Below are 20,955 nucleotides of genomic sequence, written 5' to 3'. Positions count from 1 at the left end.
AATGAGTCCCTTATAAGTCTGGTGTTCGTGCATGTCTTGTCTACTTGAAAGGGCAACAATATCATTTGACTGGTTTGAATTTAAATTTTTGGAGCATTCCCAACGGGAATGCGAAAGTTTGCAAATAGGGCTTTGTACCCTGAAATCCTCTCTAGTTGAAGCTCGTGTGCCTGATTGAATTATAAAACCGCCTTGTTAGGACCTTTCAGTAGCAGTTATCTTTCGGTAGTCGTTGAGTTTGTGTCGTCTTATTTAGATCCGGAGTTTCCGGAATAATTTACGCCTAAAGAATGGGCAAAATAGGCTGGATTACTTTTTTGGTTATAACAGTTTTAACGAAGTTCAGCAGCACCAAAAATGCTTCAAGTGAGTAACGTTTATGGAGTTTTGATGTACGAATCTTGAGTTTAAATAAAAGAAAATTTTTTTAGCAACTGAAACATGGGAGGCAAAGTTAGTGAAAAAGTTGCTGACAAATTACGATCCCGACGTTCGACCAACCCATCACTATAATGTGACTAACGTCAGTATAAGGTAACCAATTATTTAGTTGGTTGTTGTTTGCGATAACACCTTCCGTTTTTTTTAATTTTTGAAGAATGAGTTTCTTTCGAGTGGAAATGGACCAAGACAAAAATATCTTTTCTGCATATGGAATGTTAGCAATGGTAAGAATATTATTTCTCTATTCAACCTCCGACAACTTTACCATGAACCTTGTTTGTTTTGTTTTGTGACGTTACAATGAACGTAACGCGGTAAGCTTTGATTACCATCGAACATTGTTGCTCGCAAAACGAAAACAAAATCTAGTGTCCCATTTAAAGTGTAAAGTTTATGTTAGGTATATGTGACAGTATGTGACCGACCATGAGCTAGTGAAGTGTTAAATCGGATCACCACCATGATCCATGACAGTACATATTCTCCCCTCAATTTTTAAAAAACGACGTGCCGTTCGATCAAACCACTGACTGTCCACGGCAGGAGGGTGTCGAAGTGTGCACGGCAAAGATTAAAGATAGGTGTTCAAGGGGGCAATCCAATTATTGAAAAGTAAAAATATAAAACAATAATTAAAGTTCAAAAATGAAAGTATAACAGTTATGTATTTTGTTACATTTTTGTTTCCAATTCTGACAGTCTAAAATCAAAAGCACCAAAAGCATGGCCACCCCGATCGCCTGTCAGTCGGTGGCGGCACGGCTGATTATGTAATATAAATCTTGATTGGTGTCGGGACACAAACAGCGATACTGGCTCTATTAAATTATGGACGGCCCGCTAAGTGGACAAAGTACCAGTGCCGTAAATCAATTAGTCTAAAACGACACGCATCCGTATGTAAGTAAGGTCGGCCAACCGGTAGGCTGTTGATACGCCAAGTGTCACCACAAAGTAGTTGGTGGGTTACAAAATCGACTCTTGTTTCGTGGCGGATGGATACTAGTAGCATCTTCTTTTTAATACAGTTTTATGGCATATGAAACTTTGCCAAATTTTCTATGTTCTGCTCATAGACTTTATTCGTTTCATTTGGTTTCGCGCAATTGATCCTTTGTGGAAGTCAATATCACAAACGTCGACGAATTTCACCCGTAATTGTCCGCATCTACATTCTCTCCTGTATTAAATAACACTTCCTATGCATTGATAATCTTCCCAAAAGTAGCCACTAACGACTCCACTTCGTCTTAATTCGATAAACTTCTCCTTAACAAGCGATTGAGTCTGGTCTGGTATCACGTGATGAAAAAAGCCGTTTCTCCCAATCGTCTCAAATGGTGCGGAGCCAAAAATAACGTCCATTCAAAATAAATTCGGTTGACTTGAAAACGTCACTCACGTCAGACTAATTCGGTGAACCGACACAGTTCGCGCCTACTGAGCATAATACCTAACTTTTTTGTACGTTTGTACGCAGCGCCAGCAGCAGCAGCACCAAGCTGTCTCGGTGCGCGTCGGGCGGGCGTCCCGAACATCCCAGCATCAGCCCTAATCAGTCGGCATGCAAATGAGAATTTTTTTTATCGTCAATGGATGTGCACATTACTGGGAGAAATGAATTATAAAAACTTCCTCCCGGAGGTTGGTCAGCTTCAGTTCTCGTTCGGCAGTCGGTCAGCAAAGTTCGGTCAAAGTTGTGAGCGGAAGTACTAGTGAAAGAGTACCAGTGCTAGCAGTGATAAGAGTGTAAAGTTAGCAATAGTGTTGTTACTTAGATAATACGCAATAATGGGTAAAGGTCACTGTCTAACCCTGGCGGTGATCATTTGTTTGGCGAAGGTCTGCTACAGCGATGATACCAGTAAGTTGGGATGCTGTATACTTGGTGACATTCTGAGGATGGAAAACAAGTGCATTCGAGAAAGAACCTATGAAGCTCTTATCATGCTCTAACTATTTTTAGCTGTGGAATGCGACAAAATGTTATTTTTTTTGTTTTACTACTAACCGGATGCGCTATGAATCTTAGTATGGTGAATAAAATGAGTGTGAATTTATTATAAGAAATAACAAAGCAAATCGTGACAATGAATTAATTTTAACTTTAAAAGCCATTATGAAATATGCTCCAAGAGCACCTCAATGGAAGTTTATCTTTGAAGAAGATTGCTTGTGAGGAAGAAGAAAAACCGACATCCTGCATCCGTGGCATGATCGTTTGCTAGTGCATATATTTATCACAATCCCATGAGATCTGTCACATAAATTACAAAGCGAGGTCATATCGATAACACACCACAGGATTGGATTGGACTGCTGGCTGTAGCCCCTAGTATACATAGTAAAGCATGTGTGAACCAATTGATAAAAAAGAGTCGGGGTCACAGCAGCGTAAAAATTCCAGTTCCATGTGCCTCCAGACCAAGCCAGTGCAGTGCAGTAGTAAATGTAATGCAAGTGTTTGTTTTGCACTTCCAGGCGACAGTCGGCCGATAGTGACCCAAACGTGGGTCGATAAGCTGAAGAAAGATCTGCTGGCCAATTATGATCGCAACCTACGACCGACGCAGCACTACAACGTGACATCGGTTGATTTGAAGTGAGTGACTGAAGATGGTTTTGGTTGATTATCTTCAGTGATTCAGTAAAGTGCACTGAATGTTTCTTTGCTTATTTTTATCTCCAAGGATGACCATCCGGCACGTAGACATTGACGAGGAAACATCGATATTTTCTGTCTACGGATGGGTGAAAATGGTAAGAATAAAGTGATTTTCCTAAAACACATTGTAATCGTGAGTATCGTGACAAGAATTACAGTTTTAATCATAAAAACCGTCATAAGGGTGCAGTAAAACCCAAATTGTTTCTTGAGATTAGCATGGGATATACTGAAGTCTATTCCATTTAGATGTTCACCGCACAAAATTTCAAATCCTTCCAGTTTTTTTCCGTGACAATGCGACATATGGTCACTAACTTTTTGTTTATTTTAATGTGGTTTTAACCAGTTGGTCATTCACCAGGCCTGTAGGTGTAGGAATTATAAAAATAGAGAAGATTTTCGGGAAAGTTGTCAAATTTGGTAAAAAAATAATGAAATATAAAAAATGATGTAGATTTTAGCAGTATAGAGCCGCAATGGCTCGGTCTATTTCAAGCGATCGTCTCCATTCAATTCGACCTTGGGCCACTCATCGACAATTACCCAGATGTCTCAGAGGTCGTAAATCACTTTCGAACTTATTGAGCCATTTCGTACGTTGAACTCCTCTACTTCTGGTACCAGTGAGGTTGTCCAAGAGTACCATTTTCGTCGCACTACCATCCAGCATTCTTACAACCACCGTAGCCTACCGACTTTCACCAGATGTACAATGGAAATCTCTCCAAGCGGTGCTCGTGATTCATACATCTCCGCCACACTCTGCTTTCACCTTTAACTCCGTCAAATATCGTCCGCAGCACCTTCCGCTCGAACACGGTAAAAGCGTGTATGTCCTCCGTGAGCAGCGTCACTGCTCTAAGTTCATAAAGAACTACCTGTCTAATAAGTGTTTTGTACATTGTCTACGCCTATCTCTTTTAACTTCGTCGCAATTTAATTTTAAACGTATCGTGTTGGGTGTGGAATTGGTATCTGAAAACTGATGGATCACGGAACGACGCTTATAAAAAAACAGCATCAACAGCAGTTGAGCAGGAGTCTTGGCTTTAGACATTGAACGTTGTCAGCCAAACGCGAGCTGGTGATGTTCTGATAAATGAAGTGAATAGATTAAGTAGAAAACTTATTTTAAATAAACCTTCGGCATGTTTTCCAGAAAACTGTTTTAGCTTAGCTTAGCTTAGACTGATTGCACATATCAATGGTTGCACTCAGCGATTGATCCGAATCAGTGAAATTGCACAATGAATCAAACGAATGTGGTTGGGAGTGACCGGTCATTCTCACTGTGCAAAATTCAGTGACTCGATATATGAAGGATCAATAACTGCGCCGGCCACGTCCTTGCAATCAGGTGGGATTGGGGAAGGAGTGTTAGTGTAATCTTTGTTGCTTTAGGGACCGTGTTAACCTCTGCATCCCAGCAAAGATTACAGGAAGGAGTTGAATTTTGTTAGTAAGGTAGGTTTCGTTGGATCGAGATTCACCTTGATAAGTGATGTGATCGGTTGTTTTTTATAAAGATATTATTATGTATTTTTTATATTTATTTTTTAGCGTTATTCTTATATTCGACCTTTATTGAGCCGGCCGTTTCGAAAGCTTGTTTAAGATAATTTAGTTATGTCGACAGATTTATGTTTGGAGAAGTTTAAACCAACAGCCGAAATATTGTTGGGCCCTTACCGATACATATTGCCATTATTAGTAGCAAATTGAACTCCAAACAGCCGGCCGTAGGGAGTTTTGCTATATTTTCATATCCACGATATAAAAACCCTGCAATAAGCTTTCGAAAGTACAATAAATGGGCGAAAGGAGGGACCAAGGGATATACAAGTTCATGTTCATGAAAAAATATCCTTGAAAGTGTAGCCACGTACAGATTCAGCAAAGACACCAGAACCAGACTGAGCATAGTAGAAGGTTCGCATATACATCTACGGGGTGAAGTGGCTGTCAAATTCATACATTTCCGATGTCCCACGCATAGGTACCAAAATGTTAATTTTGACAGGAACCAAAAAATTTGCTGGGAATTCCCCTTTACCAAGGACCATTTGAAAGTTGCTCTGTTCACTCCTACATGAGAAAGAGATAGCAACACACCATGCCCTTGATATACACAGCAAAGGACGATACTACTAACGCCATCTCCTATCCCAAGAAAACCACCACTGGTTATAAGTGTTAGTGATCGCAACCATCTGAAAGAATGTATACGTGTGATGTTGTTGTATGACCTCATGCAACGATGTCAGTGTGGCTGCGATGCGAGAGTGATGGCACATATAAAACCTAAAAGTTACCATCGTCATTCGTAGAGGGCAGTGATTGGGAATTCGCGAAAATGTGATCATTTGAATCGATGAACATCCCTCATGAACATACACTATTCGCCTGCTTCGCCGATAATGCACGCATCAGCTTTGTTTTTTATCACGAACAGAACCTCATTGTGAATATCAGAATTCGTTCAAAAATTGAATATTAAACATTGAGTGTGTTCGATTTATCGGATATAGAATGCCCGGGAACGCCGGAAAGTTTTCAAAATAATATTACCACGAAAAGTGTCTGCGAACCGAAAAATATCCTTTCAGACATAACTTTTTTTATGCGCACGCCACTACCGAAAATCAGCACCAAAGGAAATACTTCTTTCAATGAATTATCCGATTTGCATATTCAACGAACAAACGAAATTTTTGATAATTGAGTGTCGATACTTTCTATGTTTCGAAACGTAAGCTTTACTTCCACTATAGCCGTAAATTTATAAGAAAAACTTTTAGGATTAACGGCAAGCTCACACGCGCCAACTCGAAACCGAACCGTACACGATCCAACAAGAACGCCCAAACAAACAATATACGTAACGGTAAATGCACACGACGACAAAAAATAACAGAACGCGCCATAAAGCCAAACACAATAAAAATTTGCTATAACTCGACCGATTCGTCGGGCGCGAATACATGCGCTGGCCATCTACGAATTTTAAATAGGGTTTCGAAAGATGACAGCTTTTGAAAATTATTTGTTTAAAATATCTATGTAACTTAGCTTGAAAACAGGATCAGGATACAGAATACGATGACCACGGGGAAACAACAGCATCGAACAACTCATGCATATAGGATAGCGCTGACACGATCATTCCTCAGCGGAATCATCAGTAGGAACAATAGGCACACACCAAAGCAACTTGAAACCGGACCGAGCAAGTCGAAACCGGACAGAGCGATAGAAAGCCGGCATAACGCACATACAATAGCACATTACACAATCTGCGCGTACAGACAATGGGTATAACGGTAAATACAACTACGCGACGACAATAGCTGTTCTACTAGCACCCACGACGAACACATCCGATCGCGACGACAGCTCAAAGCAGACTCGGCATGTTTTCCAGAAAACTGTTTTTGTGATAAATTAAAATAATGTTTAATTCTGTCCAATATTTTATTTCAAAAATTATTCGAAGTGTCCTCCATTTTTAAGAGCACAAATGGCAATTCTTCGTTTAACATACTCCGCAAGATTGATCTCCAACAATTTATTTTGTGCGTTTTGTGCAACAGTAAAAATTCTTTCAATAAGTTGCTCGCGTGAATCGATTGGCACGGAATAAACGTCTTGCCTGAGATACCCCCATAGGAAAGAATCCATAGGGGTCAAATTCGGACTCCTTGGGGGCCAAGTAGTAGGCCCATTCCGACCAATCCACGGTTCTTGAAAAGTGTCATTCAAATAATGTTGAATGCGGCGGAGCGCCATCCGTAGAATGGGAAGATGGTTTTCTAAAAACTCTACATTCTTGACACCATTCAGAGTTTCTTCGAAAATATATCTTGCGATCAATTATACCGACCCATACATTGACGGAAAACCTGCGTTGTGGTCTCATTTCCTTTACCACCCTTGGGTTTTCAATAGCGCACGTGTGATCGTTATGCGTATTGAAGAACCCAGCGCGTGTAAATATACTCTCATCGGTCCACAGTATGTTTTTCATAGAATGAGAGTTCGCCTCCACTTTTGCTTGCATAATCCTGCAAAAGTCAAGCCGCTTAGGTTTATCCGAAGGCAGCAGCTCTTAAACCTTTCTTGACAGACAACTCAATTGGAATACACATCTAGAGCAAGCTGTAAACAAAGCTACAAATGCTCTATGGATATGTAAAAGAACTTTTGGTAAGCAATGGGGACTGAAACCGAAGATGATCCAGTGGATCTATTCGGCTATTGTGAAACCCAGGATTACCTATGCCTCGTTGGTCTGGTGGCCAAAAACAAAAGAGAAAGCTTCTCAGAAAAAGCTAGAAAGACTTCAAAGGCTAGCCACTCTCTCAATAACAGGTGCAATGAGAAGTACACCGTCGAAGGCATTGGATGCTTTACTTTATATGCTTCCACTGCATCAGTTCATACAATTAGAAGCTGAAAAGAGTGCTCTGCGGATCAAAAGATCTATGAACCTCTTTGATGGTGATCTTACAGGTCATCTCAGTATTCTAAAGACTATTAGTATTAATCCTCTGGTAATCAATAATGAAGACTGGATGGCGAAAAAATACAACTTTGACCGAATTTTTCGTGTATTTGAGCCTAGGCGTGATTCCTGGGAAGACGGTGGTCCCGATCTTCGCCAAGGCTCGACGGTTTTTTACACAGATGGTTCAAAAATGGACAACCAAGTGGGAGCAGGAGTAACTGGCCCAGGAATAGACATGTCAATTTCTATGGGTAGATGGCCAACTGTGTTCCAAGCTGAAATTCAAGCAATTCTAGAGTGTTCTACTGTGTGCTTGCGCAGAAACTATAGACATTCAAATATATGCATCATGTCCGATAGTCAAGCAGCTCTAAATGCTTTAAAGTCGGCGACATGCACATCAAAACACGTCTGGGAATGTATTCAATCACTCCAAAAATTATCTTGCCGTAACCAAGTCAACTTATATTGGGTCCCAGGTCACTGTGGAATTGATGGAAATGAAAGGGCTGATGCGCTTGCAAGATTCGGATCTTCTCATCAATTTATAGGACCTGAGCCCTTTTGCGGCCTATCTGCTTCTGTTTTAAAAATGGAGCTGAAGGCATGGGAATGTAGGAAAGTGGAATCAAATTGGAATAACACCTTCAATGCTAGGCAGTCGAAACGATTTATCTCTCCAAACATTTCTATGACTCGCAAAATACTGGAGCTTTCAAAGAAAGATCTAAGCATCTATACTGGTCTAATAACAGGACATTGTCCGAGCCGCTATCATCTGAAGCAAATGGGAAAACTTCAAGATGATATATGTCGCTTCTGTGGCATAGAAAAGGAAGACTCGGAACACCTGTTATGCCGATGTCCGGCAATTTTTAATAAAAGATTAAGGTTCTTCGACAGAGGGCTGTTAGAACCCTTTGATATTTGGAGAACAATTCCCAGTACGGTAGTGTACTTTATCCGAAATGTATTACCAGACTGGACAAATGCTATTAGTCAAACAATGACGGTCGCTTCTAATAGTGGTGCGTCATCTTGACAACATAGCTATAGTAAAATGGGGGATATATCACAATAGATCAAACAAATGGTCGCAGTGATAAAAATACCCAACATGGAAAAAAACCTGTAGCGTGTGGAGAGGATGCATTTTTTCCCGATTCAGCAAGCGCCACACCTTTCAGTGACACGGAGAGCTGTGCCGCAACTCGCCTTGTGCTTGTCGTGGGATCATTCTCCACAATCCGTAAAATTTCGTGGTCAATCTCTAACGCCACTTGCTGATGTTGCCTCTCCTCGAAGGCTCGTTGAAAACAACGTTCCTTCTCGGAAGCGACGGTGCATTGCCGTAAAGGTCCCTTACCTCAAAGCATTGTGTAACAAAACGAATACTTCTGGATTTATATTTACTTACTTGCATTAGGTAGCCGACGGTCGGGAAATCTACGACCATCTAGATATCTCCTGCTGGGCTGCCGTTGCTACACAATTAGCGAAGCTATAGCAAAGATGAATGTCCGCAAGTGCTTCCGGAGAATACAATGTAATGCTGCAATCGTTTTCAGAAACGTTCCACAAAAACACGGGAATTTGGTTTTGTTGTTGTTTTGTCATACGCATCGTTTCGCGTCCATCACACGCGGTGATCTAGTGTGCCATGCGTGACATATGAATTCACGCAGTTTTCAGATACCAATTCAATACCCAATACGACACGTTTAAAATTAAATTGCGACGAAATTAAAAGAGATAGGCGTTTCTCGTCAAAGAACGAATTGTAGAACGGTTCTAGAGCTTTAAATTGGCGGATAAAAATAATCAACTTTATCATGTTTTTTGACGTAGGACTACATCTTTCAGGAAGGTAGCTGGTAGGTAGCTGGCCAGAAAGAGTGACAAAGCCCCCTTGTGCCAACAGATTTTTTACGAATGCGATTAGACCTAGTCCAATTTGATGTCTGTGTTAGGGAAGTGTGCGAGGAAAAATGACACAAGCTCGTTGTCCCAACAGATCGCAAATTCTTTACTGCGAGACGATTAAACCTAGGCAAATTTGATATCTGTGTTGGAAATTTTTTTTGTTAGATTATAGTAACTTTAACACTTAGGTCATTCGTGACTTCTGAGGGGTTGGGATTTGAACCCGGGTCCTCGGCGTGAGAGGCATGAATGCTAACCACTACGCCGGGATTGACCCCACTGTAACGATTGAGATTGGACCATATGCGTAGGATTTTTTTCTCACAACTCGACGGTTAATCAAGCAAATGGAACCGAATGTGGCATATGGAGGTTTTTGGACGCAAGTTTTTTTCTATGGCAATTTGTGGCCCCTTTCCCCTCTGGAAGGGGTGGTGGCTCTCATACAAATTAAACAAATTTTTTTGCATAATTCAAAATGTAATCGAGCTCGAGAAATTTTAGATTCTTCCATAAAACATTAGTCAATAACAATACCACTAAAAACTAGATGATTTAGGGCGAGACGGCCAGAGGCCGCGAGTGTTGCCGTCCATACAAAAAGATCAAATTTGGAACAAAATTGTTAATAATAAATCCGTGAAGCCTAGATAATGAGTCAAATTAAATAAAAGTAAAATCAAAAATTAAAATCAAAATTAAAATCAAAATTGAAGAAAAAATACATGTAAGCGTTGGTAGCCTTCGCTTAGCAGGTTATTGAGATTTCGTGTTTTAATTCATTTAATTTTATGTAAAATGTTGAAGCCGGAAATGTTTGTTTGTTGATGGTTTTTCTCCCGGCGTACCACCCAACCACCCAAGAAGCTATAAATTAGCAAATCCACTCTAGGCACGCAGCCTGTCACCTGGAGAAAATGGATGCAAATGAGGGCCGCGCTGATGACAGGATGAATGTCAGATGAAAGTAGAAATAATCAGGTGGAAGGCTCGGCTTATGTACTTGGCGAGGGCGTTAACCGTCGGCGTAGGGTAATGACCTATCGCTAAATACTTATTTAAGTTACACTCAACTTTCAAAAACAATATTTGAAAAGAGGACCTCAAGCCGAACGGTCAACTTACAGTGACCTAGTACCAACAAAAGCAATGAAATAGTACAAAGTCAAAAATCCTATACAGTTATTAGAAGTGCTGTGATAGAATTGTGATGGAATTGTACTAAGGAAAAGCACGTGTTGACCGGTCGAGTAAAAATTGAGAACTGAGTGTTAAGGGCCAAACAGGATGCTGCATCAACGCGTCCGTCAGCGTTATTCTGACAGTTTTTCCATGGGTTTGCTGTCAAACTGACGCTGACGGATGCGTTGACGCAGCTTTCTTTTTGGGCCTTTATTCAGACCAGAGCCAACGGTTGCTTGGTAACCTTCCACGTGTTAAGTCGACAACTGTTAAGCTTCATGTCGACTTTCCTGGGCATGCCTACTACGATTGGACATATGAATATGTTTATATTTAATTCTATATTACACACAAACCATTGAGTTAGTTTCAAGAATAAAACCAACCAACCAACGGACAATACAGTGATCGAAGCCAAATAAGATACCAAAATTCCCCCGAGCTGGCTATTACAATTATTTCATTATAGCAATTATTTCATTGTAGTGTGGCTTAAAGGTTAGCGGAAACAGCAGGCATAATGGACGCAAAAATACAGCAGCGCATTTTTTCAAAACACATGGCCGAATTCCAATGATCATTTGAGATTTTTAACAGCAGTTTCAATATGACGATTAGTAATTGCGGATAGACTGTAATTCAAGACCTGCTCAGGAGTGTTGTCTAACGCTTTATTGATTTGCGCAGCTGTAGCAACGGAATCACGGAAATTGTAGTGAAAATGTTCGGTAAAAAAGCACATTTTTCTAGCATTATGCTATAATGAATATCTCCCAAAAACATATCTTTGGGCAATCGTTAACTTAATCTCTGGGCTGTTAACGAACGACCAGAAGATTTCCGGTCTGCGGGGAGAAGTGCAATGAACTAGTGCATTATTAACAACATCGTTAAAGTAGACGATAATATCGCCAACAGGAGGATCGCCAGTCGATTTGAGACATGATATTGCTCAAAGAATCAAAATGGGTTCTGCGAAAATCCAAACACGGTTCAACTGGAGTATCTTCGAATGGGGCAAGCTCTGGTTTAACGTTACATTCATCGCTGTATGATTATCGTCGAGAGGTACAACTGGCTCAGCAGCTTCGAACAGCTCACGTAGAGTCTCGTTGTTTGTTGTTTCGCTAACTTTGGCTACCCTCTCGTTTCGATGCCCGCTTGTCGAATCACTCCGTCAAGAGCGATGTTAAACAGTATGCAGGATAAGACCTGGGGTGACATTGCGCATCACGTTTCGAGTGATTTTCGTTCGAGACGCCCATTTGTTTAACGTGGTCGAAACGAACGAAAATCACTCGAAACGAGATGCGCAATGTCACCCCTGGTCTCAGCCTTCGTCGCTTCTCAAAGGGATTACAGAATGTCCTCGAGGAACGCACGAAACACATCATTCGAACCAGTGTAGCTCTAATTAGTCACGGCAGTTTGACCGGAAAACCGTGTTCGTGCATTGTTTACCATAGCTGGTCTTGATCAACTGCATCGTACGCTGCTTTGAAGTCAATAATGTGATGTAACGCGTGGGCACAATGACATCTTTGCAAGATCTCTCGCATGATAAAAATTTGGTCCGTAGTGACGTGAGCCTCCATGAAGCCCGCCTGATATCACTTTGTGCTATCGGTGACGACCAGCCAGCGTAACAAGATCTGGGAAAGTACCTTGAAAGGCGACGTTCACCAGCCGATCACCCTTTTTGTTCAACAAAGAACTGCTTTTACCTGTGGATCACCTCGCGCTCGTTTGTGATCTGCTTCCCTCCCTCCTCCCTACACATGTCAGGTTTGGGTATGTGTCCCATGCGAGTTTCGTTCACCTTGTAAAACTTTCGCGTGTCATTAGCTCGACATATTTGTTTTTTAATCCTTGGCGCTTTTCAATCCTCAGGTTCCTTGCTCGTCGGTAATTGATCATATTCTGTTTTGAATTTTGTTATGTTTTAAAATATATTTTATATTTTGCGTTTGCTTTAAAGCAATGTGGTATTTTATGAGGCAACCAATACGATACGAATTTAGTCGCTTTTACTAAGTGCTCCATTTTCAAGTTCAAAAATAACCAAACTGAAGTCTCCAGGTGCATATCAGTCGTGCCTACCAGGATCAAGTGAGTGCCTTTATTGTCACTATTTTGAAAGCATGTCATAATGCATGTAATGCTCGAATCAGAAGTGAAAAGGCATGATCACAAAGAATTCAATCACATCAGTGTTTATCCATTTGCAAGCTTTTAACCGGTTTTCATCGTTTCCAGAACTGGCTTGATCTGCGCATGCAATGGACACCCTCGGATTACGGCGGACTGGACTCGCTGCTGATCCCAAGCTACTACCTTTGGGATGCCGAACTGAACATCCACTCGACGACGCTCGAATCAGCCGGAACGACGTACTATTCCGCCACCAAGGTGCGAGTGGACAACCGGGGAAACCACAGCTGCACCGTACGGGTCAATTTGAAGACGTACTGCGAGATGAACTTGCGTCGCTGGCCGTTTGATTCGCAGCACTGTTCGATAGTGCTCGGGAAATCGGTTCTTCAACAGGAAGATTCGATTCAGCTTAACGTCCTGCCCGGTGAAATGGTTGCTATTTACTGAATAACTATATTATACCGGAATGAAATTAACTTTTTCATTATTTTTGAGGTCCAATCGTACCGTAACAACCCTAGCTGGAAAATAATCGACCTAGTCACCGAATACTACGCAAATCCGATGGAGGAAGATCATTCGAATTTCGTGGGTGTGCAGTATGGTGTTGTAGCTCGTAGGATGGTGAAAATTTTCCACAGTACAGTGATCGTGCCGGCTGTTGTGCTGATCCTGCTCAGCCTGGCAAGCTTTTGGCTTCCTCCTGGCTTTGGGGAGAAAATTCTTCTCAACTCTATCAATGCAGCTATCGTTTGTGCTTTTCTGGTATATTTCACGATGCACCTTCCACTGTTGGCTACAAGAACACCGCTCGTGGGTTAGATTCTGTCAGCATTTTGGCAAAAACATTGACTACATTAATTTTTTATGCGATTTTTTCAGTACTGTTTTTCAGCAATAGTTTGTACTTGATCGCCTTTAGCTTGATCGCTTCGGTGATTACCGTACACATGGTTAAGGCGCACCACAGAAAACCCGTGCATCCGTACGTTAAAGCGTTCCTAGTTCTACCCGGAGTACATTTGCTTGTTTGGAATGGAAAAGATACTAAAGTATAAGTGAAGAAAACCTCAAGAAGCTGAGAAGACTTAATTTTTTTTTTTATTTCAGTCTGTAACAGAGGAGGATGACTGGAATGAAGAGTTGAAATCGGAAAACGTGGGACGTGAACCCTGTTCCTCTACCGGAGAATCAACGGCAGTGACGAATGCTTCGTACCAAAAAGACTGGATTAGATTCGCCTTAGCACTAGAGCGCATTTGCTTTATTATTTACGTGTTTTTGTACAGTGTTATGGCGGCTTGCTACTTAAATTAGAATTATCAAACTATGTTTTCTAGTTCGATTGCAACTAATAAAACGAATATAGGCTAACTGAAACTGTTTTTCAAAACATAAGCTATTTTTCTTTAAACATAATATAAACTTATCGATTTCTTAAATCAACAGGACTGGACGGACGATAAACTCAAATGGAATCCGGCTGACTACGGAAACCTGGACCTGATCCGCACGAACCCGGACAGTGTTTGGCGGCCGGACTTGGTCCTGTACAACAACGCTCGCGGTTCGGACAACCTCCACTACGGCAAAACGAACGTCCTAATCTATCACAACGGAAAGGTGCTCTGGGTTCCACCGACCGACTATCACGGGTTCTGCGAGCTGAACCTTCGCCTGTGGCCCTTCGATTATCAAACGTGCTTCCTGAAGATTGGCTCTTGGACGTACGACGGTTTTAAGCTTAACCTTACTGCCAGCGAAAATCCGGAGGTACGGTGGTACAGTCGAATAGTGCCGCAACTGTAATGCTCATCTTTTTCAGATCGACATCTCGGTGGCCAACAACGAGTGGAGCATTCGGAAAGTTACCACCGATCGCAACATAGTCTATTACAAGTGCTGTACGGAGCCCTACATCGACATTCAGTACAACGTCACCCTCCAACGGCACACATCGACCCACAAGGCCATCGTCATTAGTCCGGCCTTCGTAATTATGCTCCTATCGCTGTCGGTGTTCTGGTTACCTCCTCACTGTGGCGAAAAAATCATTCTCAATGCCGTCATCATTCTGATTGTAACGATTTTCCTCATTTATTTTGCTCAGCAGTTACCAGCCATGTCCGGAAACACTCCGTTGATCGGTACGGTAATCTCCATTGTTTGAGTGATGATCATTCACTTACCCGTCCTTCCGTTTCAGTGAACTTTTTCAGTACCACCTTGTATTTGGTTGCCATTAGCACCATCATTTCGGTGATCGTCCTGAGAATGGCTCGTACCAAGCACTTCCAACCAGTGCCAAGGGTTCTCAAATCGCAAGTGGACGGCTGTTTGGGTTCGGTGTTAGGTGTTAGCAGCAGCAGTGGAACCATTCCGTCGGACGAGGACAAAGAAGCTTCCGGTGGGGAGAACATTGGCGATCCAAAACAGTACGACTGGTTCCGTGCAGCCACCCTGATTGATCGTTTGATTTTCGTTATCTACTTGATTATCTTTATCATCTCTATTATCTACTACAGCCTGTAAAAACAGCTTCGTATGTAGTCGCTTAAGCAATGAGTGTGTGTTCAGCATAAGCCTTCCCGAAGCATATCGTTATATGGCAAATACCTACGGTGTTAGGATTTCCACGTTTTCATTTGAATTAATTTGCTACAATTCATTGTAATAATAATGATAAAAATAAATATTATTCAACGCTTTTTTAATAAAAGTTACTCGAATGCAAAAAACTACAAATTACCATTTTTTTTAAGATTTTTATAATTTGTAGACTTTATACAGTTCGCGGTTCATCCGACCATTTTCCGATCACAAGTACTCGTCGATCAGCTTCCTTTAGCGTTCATGATTAACTTCCGTAAAGAGCCCCTGGGAAAATTAGTGCTTTATAGAGCATCAGTTTTGTGTGAATTTGCAAACTACGAGACTTTAGCTAGAAAGCCCTATTCACGGTTGCCATTCGTCGTTTTACTTCGCGGCAAACGTCGTCGATGCATGCCACGGGCATACCAAACTGCATGTATTTATTCATCTATTACTTCATATTATTCCCCATGCAACTCCATCTTAATAGTGAGTCCCAATGTTGCTGTTTCCAATCTTCCGCCGCTCTGAGGTTGATCTCAATGATAATGATGACATCCGCGAAACCTAGAAGCACATTAGATCCGATGATAGTCCCGTTCCGTTCCTCGTTTGCTCTTCATATTGCACCTTCCAAGGCAATATTGAATAGCAGGTTACAGAGTGCATCCTCTTGCTTCAGCCCATCTAATGTCACGACAGCGGTTGAGGACCCGCTATTCTGGCACATGATTTTAACCTATCCAACGTCGTACGAATTAGTGTAGGGGAACTGTGGGTAAGACGAACAAGGTGGGTAAGACGGACAGGTGGTTAATTCTACCAGTTAAGCATTAAAATTCATAAATATTTTGATGGGCATCCAACCATCTTGTAAGTAAAGTTCACTTACGGCTAGATTAGAGCATTGCAGACTTACCATATCCCAGGGGGCTGCCTAACTGATCGAAAATAAACGGAGCAACTTTCCCCGGACGCTTGGCGGCTCCTAGTGGCTCGGACCGGGGACGACGCCGGGAGAGTAGTTTTATTGGCACTTCACCGGACACTAGTAAAAACCGCGGTGGCTCGGACCGGGATCGACGACGGGAGGGTGGTTTTTTTAAGCACTTCACAGGACACTGGTGAAAACCGCGTATTCTGGTGCGATTTTCTGTCACATGAATCTCTCACTTGCACGGACGGGTATTGTGGCACGGATTAGCGGAATTAAATCTTCTCGATCCACCGACGATGGGATCTATAACCGCTTTTTACCGCCACGTGGAAACCGCATGTAAAACTCCAAACCGATTCATGGAGCGGACTTTACGGTACGTTCGATCGCCTTGCTTGCCCGAATACAAAAAAACCTTCCCCAGTTGCTGTCCGCTGGCAACTCCCTCTTGCGGGCTTCAGCTGAACTCCCAAGCGTTACGCGATCTCTCTGCTCCCGTTCGGTCGGTATAATGGAGCCATTGGTAACCGCGGCGTCTCGAGAGGGAATTTTATTTTAAAAATTAACAATTATTTCCTACCTCCTAACATGCAAAACAAAATACAATTTTGTCTTCTATTTACAGTTACTATGGGACATGGTCACATGTTACAATCTTGCTATCGCATGATGTTTGAACGTTCCCATTATTATTTAGGACTTTCAAATTTTGATAACGTACAGAAAAACTGAAAATCGGAAGTGATTCTACGTTTTTTGGATGTAACTTTTTTGCCATCAAAATTAAGCTTTTTGAGTGGCTTAATTCTAAAATGTTACCCATAACATGAAGTATTTCGATTTAATACCTTCTCAAGTAACGTCTGCATTGAAAAAATAGATAATTTTATTTGCATATGAAAAATTGTGAACGCTTCAAAAAATGTATAATGATGGGGTGAAATGGACAATTGCTAGTGTGGGTAAGATGGTCAGTGAACATATTATAATAAAATTATTGATTTTGCTTCTTATTAATATGTCATGCATATAAATGAAAATTTACCGGCAAATGTGGACTTCAAACAAATTAGCAACAGCCAGGCATGAAATAGGTTTTAGAATGCTTGTTCATATTACCGCTGTCAAACAATTTTCGATTGACTGCCACTCATGGTAGGGAGGGGGGACTGCCCCCTTCACTTTTTACACGCTACACCACCATATTTTACGTATTCAATTTGTTAATGGTCAAAAATAATAATATACTCTCAGTTGTGGCGATTTAGAATACCTGTCCATCTCACCCCCACACATTGTCCGTTTCACCCGCAGTACTAAAAAATTTCATTTTTTCGGACCATTTTTAATATTCAAAATACACATTGGAAAACAGTTTTTGTTGAATATTTCACTGGCCGCTTTGACCCACAGTTCCCCTATTTATTCCGTACAAAAATTGGAAACTAAAGTGTTGGAAAAATCCCGAATACCGGTTTGCCCGTTGTGAAGAACTGTTCTGCCGTCAGTGCAAAGCCAAAGGGCCCGAATCTCACAGTCACCTCACCTCAGCTTACTTCTCTCACGCGCCCTATTCTCACAGTCACAGGAAGAGATTTGAGTCAAAAAGGACATTTTGAACAATTGAATTGAACGAGCACGTGAATTATCAAAACAACGACAGATGGTCTTGAAAATACTGCCGAGTCACCGACAACGCAAGGATCAAGGCATGCTGTGACTGTTATGTATTTATTCTTGCTTATTCAAGCACAAATAAGCGCATATCAGTAACTTCGGCAGTTTTTCTAAGTTTTGGAACAAATTATGTTATGTACATTCAAGTGATTTTATGACGATTTGGACGATTTGTTTCTAAAAACGATTCAATATTGAAGAAAAATTGTCGTGGCTTCAACAGCGTTTTTCGTAGTTGCACGTTTTTGCAGATGTGACTGTCCTCCATTTATGGGCAGTATACAGGATAGTGAATCCTCTTGCAGCTACCCTCTGCGCGATTCGAAGGGACTCGAGAGTGCTCCCGAAACGCGCACGTAGCACATCACTCGCTCCAGGATAGTTTTGATAAGCCGCGTCAGTTTGTCTGGAAAACTGTTTTAGTGCATTATCTGCCATAGCTGTTCGCGTTCGACTGTATCGTATGCTGCCCTAAAATTCACAAAAATATTATGCGTGGGCAGGTTGTACTCTCGACACAGGTCCCCATAACGACCGCCTGATACTGCATTACCAATTTTCTTGGTATTGGGTCATAAATGACGCGACTAAATCTGGAATTGCACCTTGTAGGTGGCGTTAACCAGCGTAAAAGCGCGGTAATTACAGTTTTTTTCTCCTTCTCCTTCTAGTTTCTCCTCTGTCTTTATTAGTGGTTCTTTGCTTTTTTTTGTAGAGTTTTGCCAGGTTTCCCTCCTCGTCCCCATATACGGCTTCGGTGTGTATCCTTTAACAAATTGGTTCACCTTCTCGTCTTGCGCGTCTCACTAGCCCGGAATAGTTGTTCTAGTTCTTCACGATCTCTGTCCTCTTTCTAGTGCTTTTTACTCCACAGATGGTTGTAAACTTAATCCACGCTCATTGATAGTTGATCAAATTCTCTCTCGTGGCAATACTAAGATAGTTTTTCCAAGCTCTTTTTTCTTTTTCATCGCTTTCCCCGTCAAACCAATTGTACACTCAAGGTTTATTCACCTAGCTCCGCCGAGCGACCATCTGTCTTCGAGGGTTGCAGCACCGAGCTCCACAGAGGTAGGTAGAATTTCATCCAGCACGCTCTCGTAGTTCTCGGCAGCTCGCAGGTTGTCAAATTGCCGAATGTTTTACCGAAGAGGGCGGCATTGTCCCGAGGCATAACCCGTCGATAGTTTTGAGCGCAAATATACTGCTACTAGGTAATGATCCGAGTCGATATCCGCAGTCCGTAGGGAGCGTATGTTGGTGATATTCGAGAAAAATCGGACATCGATGTGAATATGGTGGATTTGGTTCAATGTTCGTTGGTCAGGTGATCTCCAGATGACTTCGTGGATATCAGTACAACGTAGTCGTTCGCGGTAGTCGACAGAAACTTTCAACCATCGAGTCGCACTCACCTACCAACCCTCAAAATCAAACTAACTAAAAAAAGGCAACGCGATGGGTATGAGCGTCCTGTTGAGAACTTGACCCTTCTTTATCGACAGATTTCGCAGCCGTCTATTAAAGTACAGAGCAATTACGGGGCTAGTGCAACGATCCTACTGACTCTATAGCAGCACCTCCCAACCGAGATTCGAGCTCACAACGACTGGCTTGTTAGACCAGCATCGTACCCCGAAGCTAACTGGGCGGGTGATCAAACAGCTAGTGCGCAGTACTTATAACGGGAATTCGTCGCCAAATCTCAAAAACCGATCGCTAACAAGCGCATCACTGTCCCCATAACCTGCATAGATATATGGTTGCAACTGCGTAATACGGTCGAATGACCATTCACGTCAATGTTAAGACATCGAAACGTTTTCTCTCTCTTCTAAATTTTTAGGACTAACCCTAAGTAAAATTTTTAACGTTTTGTTCCTACCTTTCTTCAGCGGCTAACTTTACCTCTTCTTACACTCTCCCTGGTTAGCTTTACCGTGTACCCCCGCTGGAATGACCTTCCTTAATCTGAACATCCAAAAACTGATCAAGCGTCGGTAGACGGTTAAGTTGACCGGGCAAATTGAAAAAACCAAAAAAACTACATACGTTTCCTCTAGTTCAGCAGCTTTGGCAATATAGCTCATATGCAAGTTATCTCTCTCCAGCACTCAAAATAGACCATTTTTGTTGATACTGTCGAGCCAATTTCCTCTTCTACAATCTGGATGTTCAGAATTCGCACATGTTCGACATGTTTTCAAAACGTTTGCTTTCGTCAAATCTAAACAACAAGGCCACAGGCTTGCGTGCAGAGCCGGCATTCAGGCCGGCAAACCTGTCCTGGCTACAGCAGGGCCTCGCGCTTGGTGATAACTAGAAAAAATGTTAAAAATCTTAGTGGACAATCCCTGGCTATATACAACACAATTGGCTGTTCAGAAATATTGGCATGATTTCCATTTGTTCCTTTCCTCTTTTATTTTAATCAGGAGTGTGAAGTGTTAAGCAAATATAGATGAAATTAGGTCTCACTGCTATGGAATGTGTTGTTATATAATGAGCCAAACGACTCGGCTTTGCCTGCGTGCCGATTTTTTACGAAGGCTTCGATCAAACGGGCACTCTACTCTTTTGAACCAAGATCCGGATAATATTCTACCCGTTTTCTTACAAAAAATGGACAGCGTTATAATATCCGCGCTTTTTTTTTCGAGCCAGTTTCACTTTGGGACATATTCCCGAGAATTGGTGGAAAGTAGGCAGACACCCCAGACACCTAAAGGCATACCTAAGGGAGTTAAAAAAGAGAAAAAAAATGCAAGGCTTTCCGACCAATAAGTCTGGCATCAACGCTTCGCAAGTTGAATTTTAAAGAACACTTCGTCGCATGGTAATCAACATGCATGTCAACACGGTAAATCTACGAAA

The 20,955-nt window shown here is 41.8% G+C and overlaps 2 protein-coding genes across 2 annotated transcripts; both read left to right on the top strand.

The window, feature by feature from the left end:
* Window positions 1–2,123: 2,123 nt before the first annotated feature.
* Window positions 2,124–14,241, top strand: LOC128742014 (neuronal acetylcholine receptor subunit non-alpha-2-like). Its single transcript, XM_053838188.1, has 7 exons — window positions 2,124–2,308; window positions 2,926–3,046; window positions 3,135–3,204; window positions 12,978–13,307; window positions 13,371–13,692; window positions 13,758–13,927; window positions 13,986–14,241. The coding sequence occupies exons 1-7, from the start codon at window positions 2,236–2,238 to the stop codon at window positions 14,190–14,192; spliced, it is 1,293 nt and encodes a 430-aa protein (XP_053694163.1). The 5' UTR covers window positions 2,124–2,235; the 3' UTR covers window positions 14,193–14,241.
* Window positions 14,205–15,407, top strand: LOC128740967 (acetylcholine receptor subunit alpha-like 1). The gene is made up of 4 exons (XM_053836543.1): window positions 14,205–14,222; window positions 14,325–14,648; window positions 14,701–15,022; window positions 15,082–15,407. The coding sequence occupies exons 1-4, from the start codon at window positions 14,205–14,207 to the stop codon at window positions 15,405–15,407; spliced, it is 990 nt and encodes a 329-aa protein (XP_053692518.1).
* The last annotated feature ends 5,548 nt before the right edge of the window (window positions 15,408–20,955 follow it).

Source organism: Sabethes cyaneus, chromosome 3 (assembly GCF_943734655.1).
Source record: "Sabethes cyaneus chromosome 3, idSabCyanKW18_F2, whole genome shotgun sequence".
NCBI classification, from domain to species: Eukaryota; Metazoa; Arthropoda; class Insecta; order Diptera; family Culicidae; genus Sabethes; species Sabethes cyaneus.
The sequence above is the reverse complement of the archived record's forward strand: the minus strand, read 5'-3'. Positions and strand labels throughout refer to the sequence as shown.

Bases quoted from the DNA above. Each gene is read 5' to 3' on its own strand.
- LOC128742014 (XM_053838188.1), top strand. From the start codon at position 2,236: ATGGGTAAAGGTCACTGTCTAACCCTGGCGGTGATCATTTGTTTGGCG. The intron at 3,205-12,977 runs GTAAGAATAAAG...CATCGTTTCCAG, and splicing joins TCTACGGATGGGTGAAAATG to AACTGGCTTGATCTGCGCAT. The intron at 13,693-13,757 runs GTTAGATTCTGT...CGATTTTTTCAG, and splicing joins TACAAGAACACCGCTCGTGG to TACTGTTTTTCAGCAATAGT.
- LOC128740967 (XM_053836543.1), top strand. The intron at 14,649-14,700 runs GTACGGTGGTAC...CATCTTTTTCAG, and splicing joins CTGCCAGCGAAAATCCGGAG to ATCGACATCTCGGTGGCCAA. The intron at 15,023-15,081 runs GTACGGTAATCT...CTTCCGTTTCAG, and splicing joins CGGAAACACTCCGTTGATCG to TGAACTTTTTCAGTACCACC.